Below are 24,973 nucleotides of genomic sequence, written 5' to 3'. Positions count from 1 at the left end.
TTTGCCTAGCCAAAGAGAATACCAAGCAAACAAAACAGACCAGGGTTGTCAAACTCGTTCCATATAGCAGGTTGAATAGCATTCACGGCACCTTTCAGGGGCCACAAATAACATCATTAAACAGGAAGTGATCTCAGAAATGATGGTGATAGCCAGGATAAGAATGTTGTTCTTTCATAGAAACGTATTAGCTGCAAACGACAGAGGAGAAAACGTGCAAACTTTGACCATATTTTCAGGATCTGAGAGAGCCCATTTTCATGTGGGCTGCCCTTTCAGCTGCACAACTACTGCCAAGGTATCACTTCACACCTCAGCAGCTGAGAGGTGCTTTATTAAATGTGCCTCAGCAAAAGTGGTGCTGCTGAAAGGGCAGCCCACGTGATCATTGGGCCTCCCAATTCTTCGGCAGCGTTTCCCTCTTTCACCCCTCTTTGTCTGCCCTTTCACCTGTAATGTTCCTTGACTTCTGAGACCTCCTATCATCTCTTCCTCCCATAGCTTCTCAGAAGCAATGCTGGTGGAGGGGCAGAGCGGGGAGAGCCCAGTTTTCACATGGATTGCATAAAGAGCTTCTGCGGGCCACATTTGGTCTGTGGGTCTTATGTTTGAACCCCCTGAAATACACTTTTATTCAGGTGACTGCCCACTGCTGCCAGGTAAACCTGGACTCAGTGGGGAAGTTTACCTGGCAGTGCCGGACAGCAGCAACATGAACATTCCTCTTTAGTGCCAACACCTGCATAGAAATGTTGAAGAAGGAGCATCCATCTGTTCCCCATTTGCTTTTTCCAGGCAGCTGGTAATCATCAAGAGGCAGGATGCATTACTTGTGGGGCCGGGCCTGAGCATATAGGTTGATTATCTGCAGGGCTTTGCCCCAAGGTTGCCCCCCCTCCCAGAATCCAATACTGTTCCTGTCTGATGGATAAGATGCAAGCATGCACCAGCGATTGCACCAGCTTCCTGTGAGAGGAAGAGGAGCTGAGTTTATATTTGACCACCAGACATGGGGGGGAAGAGGCCAGGGCCAGGGTCATCAGTGAACATTCTGCTCAGAAGTACCAAATGGAATTTTCACATTGGAGGCTGTACCCTGGGCAGTTGCCAGGGATAGAGGATGGAGATTGAGAGGAATAGAGATAGGATCAAGCCACGTGGACCCTAATGGGCAAACAGGTTTCCACATTAGGTTAGGATTCATACACAAAGGGATCTGCTAATAAAATAAATAGGGTTGTGCTGCCACTGGTAGTATCAGCAAGAAGACTGTCTTTCAGTATCCTGGTAATCCCCACCCCAACCCATCTGCAAATGCATCCAAAGCATTTTTCATCAGTTAAATTCAAACGACAACCCTGTGACTTTGATTTTTCTCTATAAATTATGTGCACGAATACTAGTCTATGAATACGCAGGCAGCAAAGTTAAGGTAGTTTGACAACTGGCTCTCATTTCATGGCTATTCCATTTGTGTTAGTCCTGGAAAACCAGGAGAAGCCATGGGAAAAGACTTTTCCCTGAGTTACCCAGACTTGCTGCATCATCTGTCTCTCACTTACACGCTTCTGTACATGTGAGCAATTAGTCACTAGTGACTGAGCAGGTTTAAGGAAAAACTGATGTGAACTGTAATTTGCAAGCTAAAAGGAACTGTTCCTAATCTAGCTCTCATGTTCTTTTCTCCCTTTTGTTGTAGGAGCCGCAGCTGCTGTAGGGAACGCTGCCCAGGGTAGCCAGCCATGATTGCCACTGGAGGCCTCTTGAGGATCTCAGCCAGGAAACAGGATCCCTCACGGCCTCAGAGCCTCCCAAAACGCAAGCGCAAGGCCAAAAAGAAACGCAAGAACGACGTGGTGGTGGTGAAGGGCAAGCTCAAGTTTTGCTCGCTCTCAGGTCTCATTGCTCTCTGTGGTATCCTGGTGCTGCTTGTGGGGATTGCTTTGGCGGTCATAGGCTACTGGCCTAAGCCTCTTTATAGAGCAGGGAGCTTTGGGGACAGCCATTTTTCACCACCTCAAGGAAGTTCTCACAAAAACCCGTCCAGGATCCAGACAGAAGATCTAGGAATATCTCAGCCAGAAGGCTCAGAAACTAACATTTCCTTGGCTGGCAATAAGAAAGGTCTCCCCCATTCTTCAACCTCCTCCACCTCAGCAAGTTTCCTCTTTCAGCTTTTCTCTAGGTATTTGCATTCAGACAAGCTGAAGGTGCTTGGGCCCCTCATCATGGGCATTGGGATCTTCCTCTTCATTTGTGCCAATGCGGTGCTCCACGAGAATCGTGACAAGAAGACCAAGATCATCAACCTGCGGGACCTCTATTCCACTGTCATTGATGCACACAGCCTTCGAACCAAGGATGGAGCTCCTTCAGCAGCTGTTGCCCCAGTTCCAATCAATGGTTTTGTGAACTATGTACAGTCTCGGGGGTTGGAGCTGAAGCCTGGTGGCAGCAGCACTGGGGAAGCCTTGGGGGCTGCCACCATGCTAACCAAGAGCACCTGGCATCCACCCGGGGGTGCCCCCCTGTCCCCTCCTGATTTGGTTTCATCACCGCGCTGCTCCTCATCAACGTCTAGGCAGCAACAGCCACCCAGCTTGGCCGAAGCTGTGTACAGCATCTATCAGGAGAGAGTTGCCTTGGCCAGAACTGCACATAGTCCACCTTGCAGCCCCCCTGAAATCTGGGACCAGCACAGCACTGCCAGTTCCATTGTGGGCTCCTCACTTAGCGCCTTCACTTTGCTTCCACTGGCTCAGGGAGAGGCAGCAGGTGGAGACCGCGGTGGATGGAGGAAGGCGCTTGGTGAACGAGGGGCCAGGGAAATTCCACGGGGGGAGTTTGAACTCAGCCTGACTGATCTCAGGAGCAGCTATGTGGACACAGGGCAAGGCCTTACGATGTTGCCCAGGTTGGGCAAATGCAAGCGGGTTCTTAGACGTCAGAGCACAAGCTGCCTCCCTGATGCCAGGAGACCCCTTTCCCCTGAACCCTCTCAGACTCTGGATAGTAGCACAGACCTAGACTCTAGTTTCTTAGTAAAGCCTTCTTCTTCCAGCTTTTCCAAATCCCTTGATTTGGGGGACTCTCCCCCTCCTACGCTAGCTGTGGACAGGAGAGATTCCCAGAGCTCTCAGTGTGATCAATACCGAAGCAATAAGGGCTACACACCCCTGGAGGAAACAGGCACCTCCTTGGAATCTATCGCCAATACCCCAGCCCATAAACCCCAGGACTGTGATGTGGACCCCAGTGGTGAAACGAGTCCCTTAGAAGGTACCAGCAAAGAACAAACAGAGCAGCAGCCTTTGAAAATTCAAAGACAGTATACAAATAAAGAGAAACTCTTCATGATCTCCAGATCAGATACCACTGCCAGGCTGGAGGAGGGGGACCTGGAGAACACTGGCATTTGAAATATAGCAAAATGAAATGGAGACAAGCATCAGAATAACTTGTAATCTTTCTGCCCCCTTGTGGATCTGCGAGACTGGTCACTATCCAAAGAGCTGGAGTATGTTATTGTTGAACTGCATTTAAGAAATTCCTGCAGATGTCTTCAGGAAAGAAAAAAATAACAGGAGTTTGTTCCTTTCAATTGTGATTCTGTATTTCATGCAAGCCAAATTGTATTGCACATCAAGCAGTCAATTCTTTGAACAAAGGAACATAACTTACTGACAATAATTGTGCACTTTACTGATTTTTAATTCGAGTTGCCCCTTCTCTTTGGCTTTTGTTATGGCACTAACTGCACATTCTTTTCCCAGCTTCAGATGGAGGGGATTTTTGACCCAACAAAAGTGATCCCTCCTCTTTTTAATGTTTGGTTAGAATATAGTAGCATTTTGCAGGGATTAACAGATGAAGTACTGTGGCAAAGAAAAAGAAAAAAACAGCTTTAACTTCAATAAAGGAAGGACTGGAGATGGATAGCACTGTGGCCAACTAGCTGAAGTGCTACATTCCTAAAGTAATCATTATCTGAATTTATTAAGTATTATTGCACATGTATGAACAAATAGCATTAATAACCATTTTTAATAAAATATTGTTTACAATGACAACATACATTTAGGCAATTCATTGTTTCTTGCTAAATTCTTGCACACAAAATAAGGATTGTTTTACCAAAATCCTGAGGTGTTTTTTGCTTGTTTGTTTGTTTAGACAGGACAGCAATGGAATGTATTGGAGAGCAATGGTAAGGGTTGCCAGAGGCATAACTAAGGCACAGCCTGAGGGTCACCTACCTTGGGCGCTATTCTAAGTGGGGTGTGAAGCCACCAGTTCCTCCTCCTCCAGGGAGAACCAAAAAGTGACTGCTTTGCACTGCTTACAGGAGGGGGCGCTTAACTGCAATGGCTTTGTGCCCCCATTCCTTCACCTGTGGAGGCTCCATATTGAAGGGAATGCCACTTCAAAGGGAAGCCTCCACAGGAGAAGGAATGAGGGTGTGGAGCTGCCAGCGCCTCCTCCAGGAGAACCATAAGCACCACAAGGCAGGCACTTCCTAGTTCTCCCCAGAGGAGGAGGCACTGGCAGTTTCTGTCTCCTGTGGAGACACCCCCCCCCCTTGAAGAGGGTACCAAAAAAGAGCTTTCCACAGGAGAAGGAACAAGGGGTGCGAAGCTACCAGTGTCACCTCCTCCAGGAAGTGCCCAGCAGTGACATCACAATGTCAGTTGACTTAGTGACATCACTGCCCTGAACTCAGGGGCTTTTAGTTACGCCTCTGAGGTTTGCTTAAAGGAAGAAGAGAAATGTGGTTGACTTGACTCAGCTAAGGGCTGCAATCGTAAACATGTTAGAGAAAGGACCACTGAATTCATAGGGTTTTATGTCTGAATAATCATGCACTATAGAATTTCACTGCAGCTTAGTTAAAAGCCTTATGCAGGCAGGATAGTCAGGAATATGATCCAGGCAAAGTGAAACACTTTTAAATCCCATTGAATACAACAAAGTTGAAAATGCTTAATATCAATAATTATTTGTGCTGAGGATTGTGGCTTGTAGCCTTATTCTACACATAATACTTGGAAACATTCCAAAAATAAAGTGAACTTTAATTCCCCCCAAAATTGTTTAGTACCAGGATATGGACATGGTCCCCAGGTTGACCTTTGATACATCGCAGTCCTCATGAAGTCATTTATTTTTCTCATGTTCAGGTGATGAATATTTTTTATCCTCTTTGGATCAACAGAAAAATTTGAGAACTATCAGGCTTCTTGATGTTGCCTCACAATGGGTTGCATTCTCAATAAATATTCACCAAGTGATACAATGAGGTTAAATCATTTTGTGATTGCTTTAGCATGTCAAAAGTGAACATAGCACTGCTTCCCACAGGTATATACATTACCTGATAATTACACTCCACACCACCATTTGATGGCTTGTAGCTGAAGGTAAGAACTAGTGCCAGTGGAAAATTATGTGTCTGATGTGAGGTGGGATGACACAAATGCTCCATCTCTGGTGTTCATTCTCTGATGGCTGTTTCACACATGCAAGGCATTATTTGACATTTAAATCATAAAGGGATAAATATTCATGCACGAATTCAGCCTTAGTTGAGGTTAATAACAGGAATCCTAGAACAGATGGAAGAAAATATATAATTAACTATAAGTAGTGGGAAGCCCAAACCACAACCCACTTATTATGAACTATTTAGATTTAAGCTGTGCCTGTAGGGAGATGTACTTGGAAGTAAGTTCTATTGAAACAATTGAAATCAAGGTATTTTGGTAGGCAGTGCCAGTTTATATGGGGTATATTGGCTTAAATCCAAGTGCTTCATGTTTGCCTGATTGTGGATTGGACAGTAAACACTGGTTTAAAACTTGACTGGGATTTAAAAATTTTTTTTTCCCATTTTTCACTAACACATAACTAAAAATGTGAGCAATAATGTGCAAATAAAAAAACTTGTTTGGCAAAAAAATTAAAAAAATATGTGATAGTTTCCATTTTGATGTGTGTCAAAAATAAATTTTTTAAGTGCTAAAGAATCCTAGAATTAGGACAAATTTCTGTATTGAATCTATATGGAGAACACTTCTGAAAGGGAGCAGCTCACAGTGGCCCAGCAGGTAGCCCATTAGGTACCCCAGGGAAGCACACAAGACACCAGGAGACCTGCAGCACAGTGCCCTCCCTCACATCAGGCATTCAGAGGCAGCCTACTTCTAAAATCAGGAGGTTGCACATACACATCATGGCTTGTAACCTGTGCTGGACTTTTCCCCCAGAAATTTGTCCAATCCCCTTTCAAAGGGCATCCAGGCCGGATGCCATCATCTCATCCTGTGGTAAGGAGTTCCATAGACTAACTACACACTGGGTAAATTAGATGGAATACCCCCCCCCCCACAGAAGCCTTGATTGCAATTCTTATCACCATTTGCAGGATGCCTCCCTGCAAGTCCTCCATTCCTTTCTCCCTCCCTAGAGCAGTGTTTCTCAACCAGTGGTGCAGGTGCCACCAGTGGTACTTGAGGTGGTGCCTGGTGGTACTCACAAGATCCCTGGAGCCCTGCCACCTGGCAGCAAGAATATGCAAAACAAGCAGCGTTAGGAGGCTTGGCTCAGTGGGCAGAGCTCCAGACCATGCTTTTTGCACTCCGAAAAGCCCTCCACCTATCAGAGCCTCTTACTGGTGTTTGTCACATTGCATCTGGCCTCCCGACCTAGAAGTAACTGGCAATTATGTTGTCACCAGTTACTTCTAGTGGCACTTCGAATAGGTGGACCACGTGAAGTGGTACAGAGGAGAACAAACATTGAGAAACATTGCCCTAGAGCCTTCAATGTTCTAACTGCAGCATCCTAGGAACCCTGGGAACTGTAGTTTTTGGAAAACCTGATGGAACTTAAGAACCCTGGCAAACTGTCTCCTGGAGCTTATTGCATTTGAGAGGCTGTCACCACAGTGGTCAAAGAGCCCAGGTGTGGGGATGTCCATATCAAGGACTCAGGTGACCTGGCACACTGCATTTCCCAGAGTTCCTTGCACTTGGAATTTTGCTACAGCAGCATTGGAAGCGCCAGTAAGGAAGAGAGGCAGGCATGGAGACCTTGCCAAGAGGTCTACAGTGAGACTTCCCTGCTGCTAGGTAAAAGGAAGGATAGGGACCATGGACAGGGACTATGATGACAGCAGAAAAATTAACTAGACCTCAGTATTATTACTATTTGGGCTCATTTATTATATCGTAAGCCATCAATAGTCTCCTGTTTTGGAACTTCAGGACTATCAATCCTTCTCAGTCATTGTGATTTTCAAATCGGCTTCCTGTATAATCTTTATATGGCCCTTGGAGTGTGTGTGCCTGCACTATTAGTGTTTCTGAGGAGACTGGAGGCTACAAGAAGCTCTAGAGCAGTGATGGTGAACCATTTGGGCTTGGCATGTCAAAAATTTGGAAAATGCCTGACTCTGCTGGTGTCTCTCTCTCTCTCTCTCCCTCTCTCTCTCTCTCTCTCTCACACACACACACACCCTGAACAAAAGAGAAACAATTCCTTACATATTCATTTATTTAAAAAAATTACAATCCAAGCATGGGTGGTTTATGTATTATATAAAGAAATGTCGTTACAAAAATGAAATACAAGTAAAACAAACTCAGTTGTTGTCGTGCATTGGTAAAAACTAGCATGTTACCCAAAATGTTGTGGCGTGTCACCTTATATACATGTGTCATAGGCTCACCATCACTGCTCTGGAGTCTAGATGTCACCAGGGTTTCTTGTGTGTCCTTTTTTATCCTGTAACTAGTGGGATAAGATAAGCAAGATACTATCCTGTAATTAGGTAACTCACCATGTGCCCCTTGCAATAATATCACAACCACTGAAGCTAACTTCCACAGATATATTGTAGCCTGTTCATAATATTTTGGTTTGCACTCCCACTTTGCTGAGCAATGGCTAGTGCAGAGAATCTTATAAGAAGATGGTACATGCTTGCTTACAGTTGTGCAGGTTGACTGGGAAGGCAGGGAAGCCGGGTAGTCATGAAAGTAGTCCTGAAATATCCCCAAGATGCTTTAATAGTCTGCTAAAAAAAATTTGAACCTCTCCCTCTCTCTCTCTGCTGACACACACTTTCTGAGACAGAACTGGTCTCATCCTCTGCACTGACAAGTAGGAGTGACCCACATTTTGAGAACTTGATTGCATGTTAATTAGCATTCATTTCAGTTTAGTGACTAAACAGGGCAACATCACACATCATCATAACAATATATCACATATCTAAAGTATGTGCTGCTGATTTCTTAAAGATCACTTCTGACAACCAGAGAAGATGTGTCAATAGAAGGTGTTTTATTGTGAGAAAGAAAATACAGAATCTGTTAATTAGAACCACCACCAATATTCACAGTTTAAATTTCACACTTTGTCAGGTTTGTGTGTGTGTATGTTGCAGTTACTTGCACTTGCTTTCTGATTTCAGCGTACTGGATTTGAGATTACATTAACTGGTCTGTGGGGTGGTGATAGGCAGATGGTCCTGATGACCCGCAGCAGGGAATAGCAGGGCGTGACCACCATCTGTTCTGTCCCAGCTCTTATAGTGTTTTGAAGTAAATTACTCAGTGATCAGAGCCTGATAGCCTAAACTTGAGACTTGCAGAACAAACACATAAATGCTCAGAAGGAGTGCACTAAGTGCCAGCACAACACCACAGATAAAGCTGTTGCAGTGTAGCAGGGATATTACGCTAGCACAAGCATTCAGTATCAGAGCAAACATTTGTTTGTTTTGGACCAACACTTTATTTTACCATACTCATAAATATATCATAATAATTCCTTATAAATGGCAAGATAAGAATACAGTGAAAAAAGCATGGCTTAGTGTTGTGGAGAAAATGACTGAATTTTTTTTTCTTTTTTTTAATACTTTATTTATTTATTACAGATACGGGTAAGGAAAATTGGATTTTCCTTTTTTTTGAATAAATTCAATAAAAATTGAATTTTTATTTTCGACATCATTTAACAAACATTACTAAACCAACACGCAGAATGATCTAAAAAAACAGTTTCCACTTTCCGCACAAAGGACAACTATATGAAGCATAATGTCAAGCATATGCATTTATTATGATTCTGTGTTGTAAATCATGACATAAGAGTCCATGCTTAAAGGATAATTAGCATAGAAATGGAATGTTGAGCATTGAATTCAGAAAGGCAAATAGTGACTGCCACATCTGGAACACATCTGTGATGCTGCCATATGACTCATTGAATCACTATGCAAGAGCTTAGTCCAGAGGCACCTATGTTAGTATCGCACAAGATGACATTACACCGGCATCATAGACTATTATCCTCACCACAGATGTTTAGGAATAGGGTGTCAAAGCAGATGCATACACTTTCTCCCTCATTGTAATGTTTTGAAACACAAAAACAAATCTGTTTTGGTCTGCAGTCTCAGGTTATAGTAGATTCTTCATATGTTGGACTGGCTGTAAGATCCGTAGGGCATCTCAATATGACGTGACCTCTGAAATTACCTCCCATTGAGAGATGGATGATCACTGGAAACCACCCTTATCTCAAGCTCTGATTTATTTCCATTACGGCATGCAAAATAAAACATTGTCTGGCTCAGCCTCTTCAGCATCTCCAAATACAAAGCAAAAAATAGAAACCTCCCTTCTTCCCGACCCACTTATACAAAGTATATATATAATAAGCAGTTTGTATTGGCACACAGCTAACACATCTTTAAAAAAATAATAAAGAACCTGTAAATAGCACTACATGAAAACACTTCCTGGAGAAAAAATAGCTCTTATTTTTGAATTCATCAGGTTTTGCTCCAGAGAGCATCAAAAACTTGCATCTATTTTTCGTCACATTTTTTTTCCCCCTTGGCTAGCAATGACTCAGAGCCGCTGGTTGAGGGCCACAGACTGAGAACAAAATTTCTACATCTCACATAGGAGCCTGTCATAAATGTATATTACTGTTTTAACCACGCAGCTCTTTTCACTGGGTGTACAGTGTGTGAAACTGCTACCTTGGGGGCATACACATGCACAGTCAAAATGAATGTGCATAGATTCTAGCTGCAATGTTTATGCTCAGGATAGCAGTTGAGACCCAAGGCGCTGGAACAATGGGGAAAATGCACAAAACACAAAGTGGTCTAGATTCACCCTTGCTTGCATCTATAGAGTCACATTGAACTAGAACAGGGGTGCCCAAACCCCAGCCCTGGGGCCACTTGTGGCCCTCAAGGCCTCTCAATGTGGCCCTCAGGGATCCCCCAGTCTCCAATGAGCCTCTGGCCCTCCGGAGATTTGTTGGAGCCCACACTGGCTCGACACAACTGCTCTCACTGTGAGAGCAACTGTGACATCTTGTATGAGCTGTGGGATGAGGGCTCCCTCCATTGCTTGCTGTTTTACATCTGTGATGCAGCAGTGGCAGTGAAGGCCAGCCTTACTTCGTACAAGGCCTTTTATAGACCTTGATCTTTTGCAAGACCTTCATTCATTCATATACGTTCATCTTTAATAAATTCATTTATGTAAATTTATTCACATTTTAAATATAAATTAATTCTTTTTTCCCCCGGCCCCCAACCCAGTGTCAGAGAGATGATGTGGCCCTCCTGCCAAAAACTTTGGACGCCCCTGAACTAGAGCACACAAAACAAAGGATGGTGATGAAAGCGAGGCAGCTATTGGATTGCTGAGTCAACAGATGCTGTTTCCCCCATGTCTTCTTTGTTGAGCCCAGCCTTTCTGAGCTGGAGTCAGGAAGAACTGGGCTATACTGAAGGAGACTAGGCAAGAGCTGAGAAACATTGGGATCTTGCTGTCTAAAAGGGGGTAGACAGAAAATGAATGTTCCATTAACTAAAGATGGACTTGTGAGGGGTGTAGGGTCACTTTCTTCTCCCGGTTCTCCCTGCACTCTTTCCTCCATTCCCTTCCCTCCCTTTCCCATTGTTGATCTTGTCTGAGTCACTTTCTGCTTTCCTCCTCTTTTGCTCCCCCACATCTCCTCTTCCTCTTTTTTCATACCACCTTCCAGACCTTAACTCTGAAACAAACCCTGCATGCCTCCCTGCTCTGTCTGCTTGTCCTAACCATTCTGGCCCCTCCCAGAACTGAGCAGAATCAACATGCCACATCATCAGTGAATGCTCCCATCCCTATCTGGACTATGTACCCTTCTCAGCAATGATGTCAGCTGCAAGACCTGAAACAAGTTAGTATATCAACAGGAAAACCTTTACAAAATAGCTACATTGTGGATATAATGCAAAAATGAAGTTCATGGTGGGTGGGAAACAGATGATTTGAAAAGGCTGTTTTGGAAAGTGTGCCTGAAACATTGCAAGTTACAAACTGAGTACCAAATGCTAAAGACAAGCAACAAAGGACTACAATCTGGATGGCCACTGTTAGGAATAGAATGTTCAGTGAGATGACCCTTTGGACCTAAAGGTCTTTGCTTATATCCTGAAAAAATATATATCTTCAAGCTTTTGGTCAGGGTTTGGAATCTTGCAGCTGTAGACTGCGCATAGCAAAAGAAAGTCACTTGGTGGTGACTCTTTCGCTGTACAAATTGACCTACAGTGAATGTGCTAATTCAGTGACCTAACTATAATTTAATGTTTATAAAATAGCATGTGTCTCAAACCACATCTCCTTGTAGCTATAATGACAGTGTCTGTACAAGGGCTTCTTGCACATTTGATTACACAATTTTTCCATTGCTATTGCTAATTCCGCTTATATGGTTGAGAACATTTCCTGATTTATTAGTGTGGCTGCCCACGTTGGATGAGAAAGATGTTTTATGAGACTTGAATGCTATTTAAAGCAAAAGAAGAATCCATTTTGAGCATTTCACTAACAACATGATAGATATCTAGCATATTGCTGAGTTTTATTTTAATCACCTGCCAGAATGCAACAGCACAATGAAGGATGACACTACAGAAAGAGAGACTCCGATTCCAAACACTATTAGAAATCCCTCAAGCCCATAAATAACACATGCAATGGAGTGAACAAATATTTAAGCTGGCAGCAGCAGTACACCTTTACTGTACCTTTGGCTCCTTTAATCATGAAGTCTCTCTCTCTCTCTCTCTCTCTCTAGCTTCCTGAGTTAATAATGAAAAGATGCAAACCTGCTGAAGAGATAAAAAGTAATTAACATGTCTGAATAATTCTGGTTAGGACTCCTTTTCACTGAGCAGCTGTTGAAGGCACACTGATGATCTCCAATGCCACTGTATGCCATAGCCTTCATGTGATTTTTGTGTGCCAATCTATAGCTATCCTTTTCCTGTTCCCTCTGGAATCGTGGAAAAAGCAGTATTCTGAATATGTGCCAGGGTATAAAGGCAACGTCCCCTTTCTAATTCCCCATACAGTTTCTGTGCTCCCCTTCTTTCCAGCTTGCACAGTGGCACTATGTTTACTAGTCAATTTCATGGAATGTGTGTTCCTTTATTTCCTTGTCCACATACCCATTTCAGGTTCTGATTCTCTTTGGAAGCAGACTGAAGTGAATGCATCACAGGCAAAGGTCCTTTAACATGTGTGTTTTGGGAATATGTGCATTGTTGGTACACATGTCTTGGAATGGTCTAAGTAGTAGTAGACAACCTTCCGTCTCGAAAGACTATGGTATTGCGCTCTGAATGGTGGTTCTGGAACAGCGTCTAGAGTGGCTGAAAAGGCCGATTCGGGAGTGACAATCCCTTCCACACCGGGAGCAAGTGCAGTCTGTCCCTGGTCTGTCTTCCTGGCTATGGGCCTTCCTTCTTTGCCTCAGACTGTTGGCCAAGTGTCTCTTCAAACTGGGAAAGGCCATGCTGCACAGCCTGCCTCCAAGCGGGCCGCTCAGAGGCCAGGGTTTCCCACTTGTTGAGGTCCATCCCTAAGGCCTTCAGATCCCTCTTGCAGATGTCCTTGTATCACAGCTGTGGTCTACCTGTAGGGCGCTTTCCTTGCACGAGTTCTCCATAGAGGAGATCCTTTGGGATCCGGCCATCATCCATTCTCACAACATGACCGAGCCAACGCAGGCATCTCTGTTTCAGCAGTGCATACATGCTAGGTCTAAGTAACACATGCTTTAACAAACAGAAGGGATTTAATAGCAAAAAGGAATGGTCAGATGCCTTTTGGATATTGGGCCAATCCATACCAGACGTGGTTATGCAATGCCAGGCTTTTTAGACTTGTCTCTTGGGAAGCATAGGCACTGGTGGTGGGCCATGGCAATAGGCCAGGGAGAGGCGTGATAGGATGCCATATTTCAGGACTATCTAGATCAAAAGAAAAAAAACTTAGGAAAAAGAGTGGAATGAAGGAATAGAACATGCTGCTGTTGTAGTAATCTGAATCAAACAAAGGGAGTCATCCTTTGATAGGGTTTAAACACCGGTAATTTATCTCTATTTTAGCTTGGGCTCTCGTATTAACTAATTGTAAGGGAAGGGAGAAGGACAGCACTGAATATTTTATTGAGGCATTTGATTCTTATTTAAAGCTTTGTTAGACTCCTTAGGGCTCAAACCATAACAGTTTTTTATATAGGCACACATGCATATTCACAGGTTTTCAAAAAGAAAATAAGTATCTTGTGTATTAATTGAATTACAGCCAACCTTTTGCTGCAAGGAAGGGAGTTCATCAATTTCAGTGCTGCATTATTCCACTCCCTTGACAAGCAGACTCCCACATGCTTCACCAGACCATAAGTATGGAATAAAGTCCTTCCCATTAATCTGTAGGCATAATCAAAATGCAGGCATAAAAGCAAAAGCATGGCTCCCCCACTGCTAGAATTGGAGAACACCAACCAATTTTGGTATTTGAAACAACAGTTTTACCCCAGGCTTTAGAAAGCAAGAAAGGTATGTGGACAGCATCAAGCAATCTTGTTTTGACATAATTGCTATTTCTAATTAGGATGTCCAGTTAATACACACAGTGACTGCTTGTTTGTCAGGTTTGTCAGGTGACCTGACATTGTTGAACAGTGAAATCTTAGTTGTACTATTTAGCATAATAAAATAGGCAAACAAGCACGTAGAAATCTAATATTAGTATAAAGCATGCAATTTCAAAAACAGGAAGTGTTCCTTAAATGGCTGCACAAGGATCAGAGGGTGAGTACATTTTTTTAATGCTCCACTGCCATCTGTCTATAGAAAGTTTAATTAATTAGCATTTAATAATTTTTTTTAAAGCATCACTGCTTAGGAAAATCCTTTTTAATAGGACATATTATCCAGCTACAGTTATAGTAAGAGATGTAATTAAGCAGATGAAGAGTCATTAAAGGCATCGTTTCTCAAGGGCTTTCTGTATTTTATGGCAAAACATCCACAGAAGAATTCTCCAGGAAAGCCTGTGTGCCGCATTTTACTGCTAGTTGAGACACATAGTTAGAACTTAAACAAACCTACGTTCTCTGGGTCACTAAAGACTCCCCTTTCCCCACCCCGGTTGTATTGTTTCTAAATCAAAGCACTTGATAGAAAAATCTGGGTGTGCCATATTAGAGGATTCCCAACATGTGAACTGAATACATTTCTGACTTCAACCAGCTCTAGTGGAAATGTATCAGTAAAACATTTGGACCCTTCTGGCAAAAGGTGCTCCATTTAGCTCAGCATGCCTGACATAAAACTACACACAGGTAGCTTCACTGAAATTTGGCTTTAACATCTTAGCCTTTTTCTTCCTGGAAGCAAAGCAGATTTATTTACATAACTCTATTAACAAGTGTTACATCTTCACATTAAATAAATTGCTGGTTGTGACATTTTAGCTGATAAATGTCTGCTCTGATCCTGCAAGGGTGATGTATACACAGAAGCAGCTTCATATACCTAGTTCCACTCCTTAGAATGGAAACTGCGTGCGTAAAAGTCTGCTCTGTGTGGCAATTTTGATGACTAGATTCCTGCATCTAACAGTCATGTGCATGTGCCATTGTTCTTCCATGTGAACTTATGAAACTACTGTGGGTGAGTACAGAAGGAGGGTTTCTTGCATGTCCCACCACTCACTGAAGTTGGATAGTGATGTCACCCCACAAGAGAAACCTCTCAAGTAGCAATCCTGTTACGTGGAATTCCCTGCCTTGTACCTTGTGGCTGCCTTCTTTTTTACCCATATTCTGATAGAGACTGAAAACCTGACTCGTTTTATAAGCTTTTCCCAAATCTGCTTGTTTGTTTGGCTCTCCTGATTACATTGCTGTTGTATGTGCTGCTATTTGCTTTATTATATTTTTAACTGATCACATAAGCCACTTTGTATTTCCCAAGGGGAGAACGTGAGGATAACATAGACAACAAACAAAATTTCCTTGATGGTACTACCTAGGGCCCATACGTGGGTAACTGTAACTAAGCCTAAGAATGCATACATGAAATAAGCACATATTCTTCCTGTTTTTTCAAACCTCCCCTACATCCGTTATTATTCTTTCAGGAATTGTCATCTTCTTATTCTGTGTAAAGCTGGAGTGCTGTAAAAGAAACACATGCAATTCTAGTGTGATCAGCTGTGATTTCAACAAACTTGGCGTTTCCTTGAAGTGTATGCAGAGTTTCTCAAAGAGAAGATTGGAAGTCGAGGAAATGCTCTTCTAACAGGCATCTAGCTCAGCATTGCTGATCTTTTCTTGCAATATATAGACTCAAGGAATTACAGGACTGCATATTCTAGTAGTTTTCCGTTGCAATGGGCCAGTGAGGCAGACCAATTTGTTTGTTTGCAGGGCTCTGCAAGACCTGTTTTGCATCCTAGCAATGTCACCAAAGCTCCTGCAGTGCAAAAGGACTTCATGGCAAATGCATGAGGAGAATACAGGTCAATAGTTTGAAAATCACTATAGTCTTTATTTAGTCATCAGAATATATTAGTACAAGCAGTCCAAGCTGGTATGATTTGAGATAATTTTGTACCCAGATTCAAAAATCTTTCTTCAGCAGTGCCTGTGGGTTCCCCCCCTCCAGGACTGCCAGGACTAAAGTAAAACATAGTCCAACAGTTGAAGCAAACTGTAGATCCCTTTTATTTCCTTCCTCTCTGTGACACCAGGTTTTTCCATTTGTGCCATCTACTGGGTGAGATATGCCACTACAATCTGACTTTTTAAACTCACACTGCTTATAGGTCAGCTAAGATTATGCCTCCTTATTTTTACCATCATACCAGTGAAAATGCTTGCCTGAGGTTACTATTGATTGTAACCAAAGCTTCCATTTTGGGAATGTAATGCCCACAGAAGGGGTCGAATATACAGCGCTGCCTTATATGGAATCTGGGCCCTGGTCCATTGTCTATCCTGACTGGTAATGGTTCTTAAGGATTTTAGACAGGGCTTTTCCCAGCCCTATCAGGACACATGAAGGATAGCCTAAGCTCTACCACTCAACCACTGCTTCATCCACAGACTGTATTCCTTCTGTCCACAGAGTAAAAATTTTGGATGCAACCATATGATTTGGCTCACATATATACTCACAAATTATATCAACACACACACACACACACACACACACACCCTTGAAACACAGTCTTATTATCACTAAAAATAAAAGGCATGCAGTGGCACATCCTGTACTGCATTTTTTATTAATGCACACACTCTTTATCCAAGTCTTTCCTATTTTAAACGCTGCTTGAACAAATTTTGTACCTACTTTAAGTGTTTTAACTTTCAAGTTTTCATGTCAGCCTTTACAAGCCTGCTTTCACACATGACTAACATCTTCAAATAAATATTTTCTTCTTTAATCCTGAAAATCAGATCATTCCTAATATGGAAACAATTTTCATATTAAAGTAGCCACCCTTCTAAAAAAAAAGCAATCACAAACAAAAAACAGTCAAGGAACCAGGATTCTTTAACAAAATGTGAATACATTTCAGAGTTTTAACTACACACATAGCAATCAGTCTCATGTGCAGGGTACATATGTGTTTAAAACTATAATCACATTTAAGATCAGTCGATACTATCAGGAGCTCACGTAGCTTCCTCCTTATCAAGAGTCAAGCTGATGTTCTCACATTAAAGTTTATACTTTGTATTGTTGGGATAAACTACTTTCTTCTAATGGGAAGCTTGTATTATTAATGGTGGGTGACAGTTCTCCACTTGTGTTTGTCTTCATGTTGGAGAGCATCCTGCAATGTTTTTGCATTAATTGGCATCACCAGTGGCAGTTTGCATCTGCTTCTAGTTGAGGAACACTTTGTACCTTTATGCATTAATGGCTAGCTGCTGACAAGCCTTTTCTCTTGCTTCAACTTTTCCTAAGTCACCATCTGTCAGCTTTTTTTTTTTCAATGTTCTTCATCCTTAGCCTTTAATGCATTTGGGTTTGCTGGCAAGAGTTCAGGTAGCAACTTGGAAAAGACTTGTTTGTCTGCAGAGAAAGTTTCACCCTTGGCTCCAGCTTCTGCATCTCTCCTATTCAGACCATTTTCTTCCCTTGATGTTGTGGCTGAATCTCCATCAAGATGTTCAGTTAGTTTGAGATTACTTTGAGATGTAAGGTCACTGTTGACAGGGATTGCTCTAGTATGGTCATGCATGCCATCATTTAGAGGAATATTCCTCTCCAGATCTGTCTGCAGTTCGCCATTTTTATTATCTTGTGTATTTATTGGACATAAATTAATTGAATATTCACAGTGATAGTAACCAGAATCCTGCTTCTTTTTATGCATGGCACAGAGATCAATTTTACTAAAGATCTCTGTGCCAAAAGGGCTATCTTCATACTCCATGTATAGATCTTCTCGAATTTTTCTAAAGCCCTGAACATTGAAAAAAGCATTGAGCATTACATATTACGTTGTTAATGCACTGTTTTCAAAATCACAAAAACAGAAGTGTGAAAGAGAACATATATGTGTTCTAACATACATTGTGGTGCCTGCCCAAACCTTATCTCAGATTATGAAGATTGCCCCCAACATCCATGTGATGATCAGAGGGAGGAGCCACTTCACAGTGACTTATACCAGTGGTCCATCTAGCAGCCTTCCACAGTTTTAAAGAGTCTATTTCTCAGTCCTCCCTGGAGATACCAGGAATTGAACCTGGGTCCTTCTGTGTGCAAAGCATGTACTCTACCACTGAGCTACAACTCAGTGGCTTCATGAATATGGAAAACTCCCAAGTTAGCTTTACCTGGCACCAAATTTAATGCCTTCTTTATATGAAATGAAAGGCTTTGTATTTCCCCCAAGCCTTCCAGCATGCCACCATAGCTGATTTTTAATGGATATTATCTTCACTGCTTGCCACTCTGTTTCTGAGGCCAATTCAGTGTGCTACTTCAGATTGTTAAAGTGCTAAATAGTTTGTAACCTGAATATCTTAAGGCGGTGATTATCAGATGTTTAGCACTGGGACCCACTTTTTTTAGAATGACGATCTGTCAGGACCCAACAGAAGTGATGTCATGATCAGAAGTGACATCATCAAGCAGGAAAATGTTTAAGAATCCTAGGCTGCAATCCTACCCACACATACCCAGGATCAAGTCCCACTTACTGTCATTGTTAAAAGCATATACATAGTAGCCTGTTAAAAGTACAGAGCTGTAACATTTCCCCAGATGCAGTCACATACATGGTAGCATAAAATCTAATATATTAAAAATAAAATATTGAAATGAATGAAAGCCATCTGAAATTGGCTTGCGACCCACCTAGTGGGTCCTGACCCACAGTTTGAGAAACACTGTCTTAAGGATACCATCTTCCTCTATGAACCCATCCACATGCTTGAACTTTTTTGGAGGTTCTACTTCACATCCTACTGTCACTTGAGGGCCCACATCGAGAAAGGCAAAGTAGAAATATTTTAATAAATTAAGTCTTCCTGCACAACTGGCACTGTAGCATCATTCACACCTAGATCCAGTGCCGAGAAGGCACTTGGAGGAAATAAAAAATAAATCCATAATTCCTTTTTTTATTTTTATGCATTGGATGAATTGTGCTGGGAAGTTTTTCAGCAATGCACTTAATCACGCTCAGCAATTTCTCTCTCTGGTTTCCTACCCTGCTCTTCTTCTGTACCAAGGTTTTTCCCTCTTTCTGCTATCACTAAATAATGCCACTCTATCCTTGGTGTTTAAACCTGACAGTGGCACCCTTTATCCAGAAATAAAAATTGCATCAATTCAGTGCTCCTTCATGAAAGGAATTATTTCAGGGAGTGGAAAGGACAGAAGAAACAAATACCAGAAGAAGTGGGGCCTTTTGGTTGATTGCTTAACACCAATAGTAAATGTGAAAGATGACTATTACAGCTGCTACTGTGTGTAAAATGAAATGTCAAAGTAAACCACCCTTTAAGAAATATGTTCTCTTCTAGCACATACTAATGCAAAAAAAAAAAAAATACTGTCATTGAGTCATCACAGTCTAGACTTTATGTTCAGTGATCTTTGTCACTTTAGAATTATAAAGCATAACAACTTTTCATCTGTCATGCTTTTGCACAGCATAATTGCATTGCTGTTCCCTCATTGAATCCCTTTATTATGAATTCAAATACAAGATCTAGAGAATTTCAATCTACACTCACAAGAATTCTACAACTTTTGAATTCATAGAAATTCCAACATTAGTTGCCAACAAGTCCAAGAGGACTTAAAGGTTTCTTTATTACAGTATAATTATGCAAATAACATTCTATGAAAAATTTCTGACTACTTGGTAGGAAGAAGAGGAAGAGGACAGGACATCTGTACAAAGTGTCAAATATCCATCGTCTAGCTGGTGGTTGTGTGTGCATGTGGTAGAGCTACATGCACACTGGAAGCTTGGGGTTAATTTCCATACTACCAGCTCCCATGCTAAACTCCAAACCTCTTTTTGTTTTAGTATCTTGCTTGCTAGTTTGGGTGAGAAGAAACACACAAGGGCTCCCCAGAAGCTAAATTAATGGAGGGGATTAGCATACTGTGTCCTCAGATTGAGGCAAACTAATCCCATTTTCAGAGAGATTGGCATGAGTGGGTGAGGGAGGAGACAGAGACTGAAAACACATTTAATGTGCCTGTCATTTGTCTCTGGACAAAGTTTTCAATCCCTGTAACACAGGCTGCTATAGAAGAGATGAAGTAAATCTACTATAAAATGTTTCTAACATTGAACCAATTCTTCTTTAAAATTACAGACTGATCCAAAAGAATTAAGGACACAGTCTTAGCATTCAACAACAAGTGCTGAATAATTTCCTTACTGAGAGCTAAAAAGTCAACACAGATCAGGTCAAATTCATGACTGAGCTGAGATTTAAACTGAGATTCTCCAAACAGTCCAATACAAATTAACCTACAAACTGTAATCAATGAAGAACAATTACTGTACTTTCCAGGATACTCGATACATTCCACTAACAAAAATAGCAAGTGCAAATCAAATCAATTTTCATCCAGATTCAATTTAAAAGTACAGATCCATTTCTGTAGAACACTGTAGGTAAAATGTTTATAAGTTAGTACAGGCATGCCTCAGTACCTGCAGGGTATCCATTCTGGAAACCCCCCTCCCCCCGCAGATACCCATATTCACAGATACAAGGGGACGCCCTTGCCCTCTGGAGGGGAACCCAGTTTCCCTTGCCTCCAGAGACTCTCTGAGGCCTGCAGAGACTGCACATATCTGCCCACGGTTGCTGTGGGCCTCAGAATGGCCAAAAAGGCCAAAAAAAAATGACTGCCGGTTTTATGATAAAACCAGAAGTGCCTTTTTAATGCCTTATAAGGCATTGGGAGGTCTGGGGAAGCATTAAAGGCATTACCTTATAAGGCATTAAAAACATCACTTTGGTTTCACAATGAAAATTTTTTTCATGCCTTGTAAAGCTAATGCCTTTAATGCTTTCCCAGGCCTCCCAATGCCTTATAAACCATTAAAAAGTCACTTTCGGTTTTATCATAAAACCAGAAGTCACTTTTTTTGACCTTTTCAGCCATTCTGAGGCCCACAGTGGCTCTGAATGGTCATACATGCTTCTGCAGGCTTCAGAAGACTCTCCGGAGGGGGAATGCAGGGGGGCCACAGATCTGATCCACGGTTAAGTGAAACAGCAGATACAAGCGCTGCTATAAGGTGCTGTTAAAACCTTGAAATACATAGGTTCACATATGGACTGAGTAAATTCCCATTTTATATATTTCCCATTTTATATATATATATATATAAATTTATATATATTTATATATTTCCCATTTTATATATTTCCTGCCTACTGAGAGTTTAGATCATGAACATGTTACAACATAGGGATGTCCACGTCAGTCATCTTTTGCATTATCCAATTTCTGAATGCAAATTTTGGGATAACCACACTGATTTAGCATTTCTAATGGACAGTGATCATCAGGCAAGATATTGGGCTAAGCTGCTGTTCTCTGAGCAACTGCAGTCCGAATTTCATTGCTTTATAGCCAAACTGGGCAATCCTATACATATACAATCCTATACTCAGAAGTAATATATGCTTAGTAATATATGCTTAGATATAAGCATATATGCTTATAATATTATAAGCATATTAATATATGCTTATAATAAATATATAAAGCATATTAACATATACTTGATATATTTCTATATGCTTAGAAATAAGACAAGATCTGACTATCTGATAACATTCCAGTAAATGGGATGGATAAGAAAATGGTGATTATAAGCGTATTGACACATACACTAAAAGCAATCAACCGAGCCTGCTCTGCGACTGCTAGATTCAACCTCCGCAGGCTGGCATGTGTCCTTACGCTGACCCAGCTGACTCTCAAGGAGGCTTTATGGCACATTTGTGATCCTCTTAGGCTGGCGCAAGCAACTTGCACCAGCCCAAGGCACAGTCAGGTTTGCACCCCGAGTCCTTTAATTGTTACATTTATTTCATGGCTGTTAATACTGTATTATTGCATTTTTTATAGATACACATAAAATAAGGGGAGAATCCTATATTTTAAAGACCACAAAATAATTATGGAATTTAAATAAAAATCCTTAAGAGTTGTTCAGAAATATCCATTGAAAATATACAGCATGGGAAAAGATTACAACCAGTAGATGGCATCAGAATAGCTACTGCAATGTTGTGCTCTAGATTTACTGTTTTCTGATCTATTCTGACAATTCTTTCTAAAAGTCCCCCCCCCTGCAAATGTATGCTCATTTTAATACATTTAAAATGGGGGGTTTGTGGCAAATATGCTTTGACTACACAATACTATGTCCTCTATCTCCTGGCTTGAGCCAGACATATCAACTATCCATAAGTTGTTCAGAGCCGAGATCCTTCTGAATGATCCAGAATGAACTGAAACTGTTATGGCCATCATAAATATTGTGCTGAGAAAATGGGGGGGGGGGAAGTCTGTTTCAAATCTGATGAGCCAAATCATGTGCATGTCTATTCAGAAGTAAGTTGCACTGTGCTTAATGGGGCTTACTCCCAGGAAAGCGTACATAGGATTGCAGCCTAAGAATGATTATTAGACAGTATGTCTTCAGTTGATACAATCATTTTCCTTTGACGTTGTAGCTCCAAATCTTGCAATGCCCAACGCCTACCTTTTTCTAAACAAAAGGAAGTATTCCCATGTGTGAAAAACAGCTTGCATACCCAGAAAAGCACTCTTTGATTATCTACATGTACCATACATGTGGTAGAAGCAGTAGCCAAATGCAGTATCCGGCATACATGCATGATGAAGCATAAAAGAGGTGCAACCCTCTTTTGCTTATGTGTTATGCAACCCTCACTGTGTTTTCTATACAGAAAAATAAGTCCACTTCCTCAGTCAAATGAGGAATCCTATATGGCTGCTTTGAAGTAAAACAAAAACTTGTGGGAGATCTTGCTTCATCATGTCTAGCTTGACCCATAAGCTCTGCTACCATGTGAACTGCAGAATCCCTGAGCCAAACCAAAGAATATAGCAGAATATTCAGATGGGTGTCATAATCTAAATAAAGGACTAAAAACTAAATTTTGTACCTCGTATGTCTTGGTTCCACTGCAGGCTGCTTCCTGTTTATCAACCACTGTTGTCAAAACTACTATACAGATGCAGCCTTAATCCTTATAAAGAACTGTTTCATACCTCTTGCCGACACATGCATGTTGAAGGTCAGATGATATGAAAGATACTGATTTTATGAATAGTGGACACTAAGAACTGGCTCACATAGTTAGACCCCTTACACATATGCAATTTCATTGTCATAATGGAGAAATCTGAGTGCAGAGTGTGCTCTGTGACTGTGATCACAGCTGCACATTCTGTAACTGCCATAATTGTGACAGGTAATTATCGTGGAATTCATGCATAGCCTGGTTCTCATTAACCATATGACTGTAGGCATGTCAAATGGCATACAGGGGAAGCTGGCTGTATGAACCAGCTCTGCCTGTGTGAATAAGATCTACCACTGTTTTGTTCCATCCCAGAGGGTTCAAATAAAGAGCTTAAACACATAAATTGCAGCGCAGGACTGTGTACATGGCTTCCAGCAACAGTGCAATAGATCTCTTGTTCACTGATAGTGCAATGCTATGCATTTTTATTCAGAAGGCAGTATGTACAGGATTGCAGCCTTGGTCTGTGCAAAGAGCTGGGGCTAAGGGAATAGAAACTGCTACCACACCACTTTCACTAGGGGAGAACCCCAGGCAATTCCAATAAAACAGGCTTTGGTAAGGGTGAAAGGAAGCCAAGGCTGGCCTCAACCACTAGTACTACTTTGAAAGTGTTAAGGGAGAACGCCTGGCCAATTAGCACTAGCAAAATGTACAATGGGGGTTAACTAGGGCAGTGGATCAAAACAGGGGGGTCCACTCTCTGGTTTGCATTACATTCTCAGTAGGTGATAGGATGCAGGCAGCATAAATTAAAAGAGGCTCCTGATAGCTCAGTTTAGCAGAATATTATGCTGAATCAAATGTTTACCAAATCCTGCTCCCCAATGAAGGAATTACCTTATATCACAGCACGGTTAACCTTGCTGCTAAGCGCATATCAGCTTTGTGAGCAGCACTATCTGTATAAGAGCATTATTGTCTTCTACTGATAAATCACCTTTCCTTTATTTCTGCATTTCTCTCTTGACCGAAGAAACGCTCCTCCACCCACAGCCTTGGAATAAGTATTATTTTTGTAGAATAACCTCTCATCTATTTCCCCGCCTTGGAGACATTTGGTATGCAAAAGACAGATGCAAAAATGCATGTAAAGAAATACCTGACATGCAGGCACACAAGGTCAGAACACTTTCTTTCCTGATTAAAGCACTCTCTTGATGTCTTGAGTGTGTACCATCATTATTTTTCTCTGGCTTATTATGTTGGCCTCATAAAAACACAGAGCTGTTCCAGGAAGCAAGCAGGACAGTATTCCATGGGGGAGAGAGGTAATCTAATCAGAACAATGTTTTTACTTTAATTGTAAAGCGATCTTTAAAAACCCCATACCAATTCCCATATCCTTCTGCAGTTAAAGGTTAGATCAGCATATCATATACAGTATTTATGCTGCAATGCCCTGGCAGCCATGCATGCAACCTGGCATAAATCTTGCAGTCAGCTAAATGTTACTTGAAAGCCATGCTGCCATTCAGACTGTGGGGTACACCTCCATGCTGAGTGTCTGTATCAGGAAAAAACGACATAAAAAGAAAAAGCAATTCTGCTGTTTTGAACCCAAGATCGCTTTACTCCAGACAAATCCTGGAGCTGAACACTACTTTTTAGTAGTTAGGTATCAGCTAAAATCTACTTCAGAGTAAGTGGTTTGAGGGACTACAAGCCATGCCTGCTAGAAATTGTTCCTTTGCAGCCATATTAGATCCTTTCCTCTCCCCTTAATTGGTGATATCAGTCAACTTTGTCAGAAGACCCA

The 24,973-nt window shown here is 41.7% G+C and overlaps 1 protein-coding gene across 1 annotated transcript; it reads left to right on the top strand.

Moving 5' to 3' along the window:
* Positions 1–1,742: 1,742 nt before the first annotated feature.
* TMEM200C (transmembrane protein 200C) lies at positions 1,743–3,419 on the top strand. Its single transcript, XM_066624433.1, has one exon. The coding sequence runs from the start codon at positions 1,743–1,745 to the stop codon at positions 3,417–3,419; it is 1,677 nt and encodes a 558-aa protein (XP_066480530.1).
* The last annotated feature ends 21,554 nt before the right edge of the window (positions 3,420–24,973 follow it).

Source organism: Tiliqua scincoides, chromosome 4, assembly GCF_035046505.1.
Source record: "Tiliqua scincoides isolate rTilSci1 chromosome 4, rTilSci1.hap2, whole genome shotgun sequence".
In the NCBI taxonomy this organism is placed as follows: Eukaryota; Metazoa; Chordata; class Lepidosauria; order Squamata; family Scincidae; genus Tiliqua; species Tiliqua scincoides.
The sequence above is the reverse complement of the archived record's forward strand: the minus strand, read 5'-3'. Positions and strand labels throughout refer to the sequence as shown.

What these genes read in the sequence shown, in the direction of transcription:
- TMEM200C (XM_066624433.1), top strand. Translation starts at nt 1,743, where the DNA reads ATGATTGCCACTGGAGGCCTCTTGAGGATCTCAGCCAGGAAACAGGAT.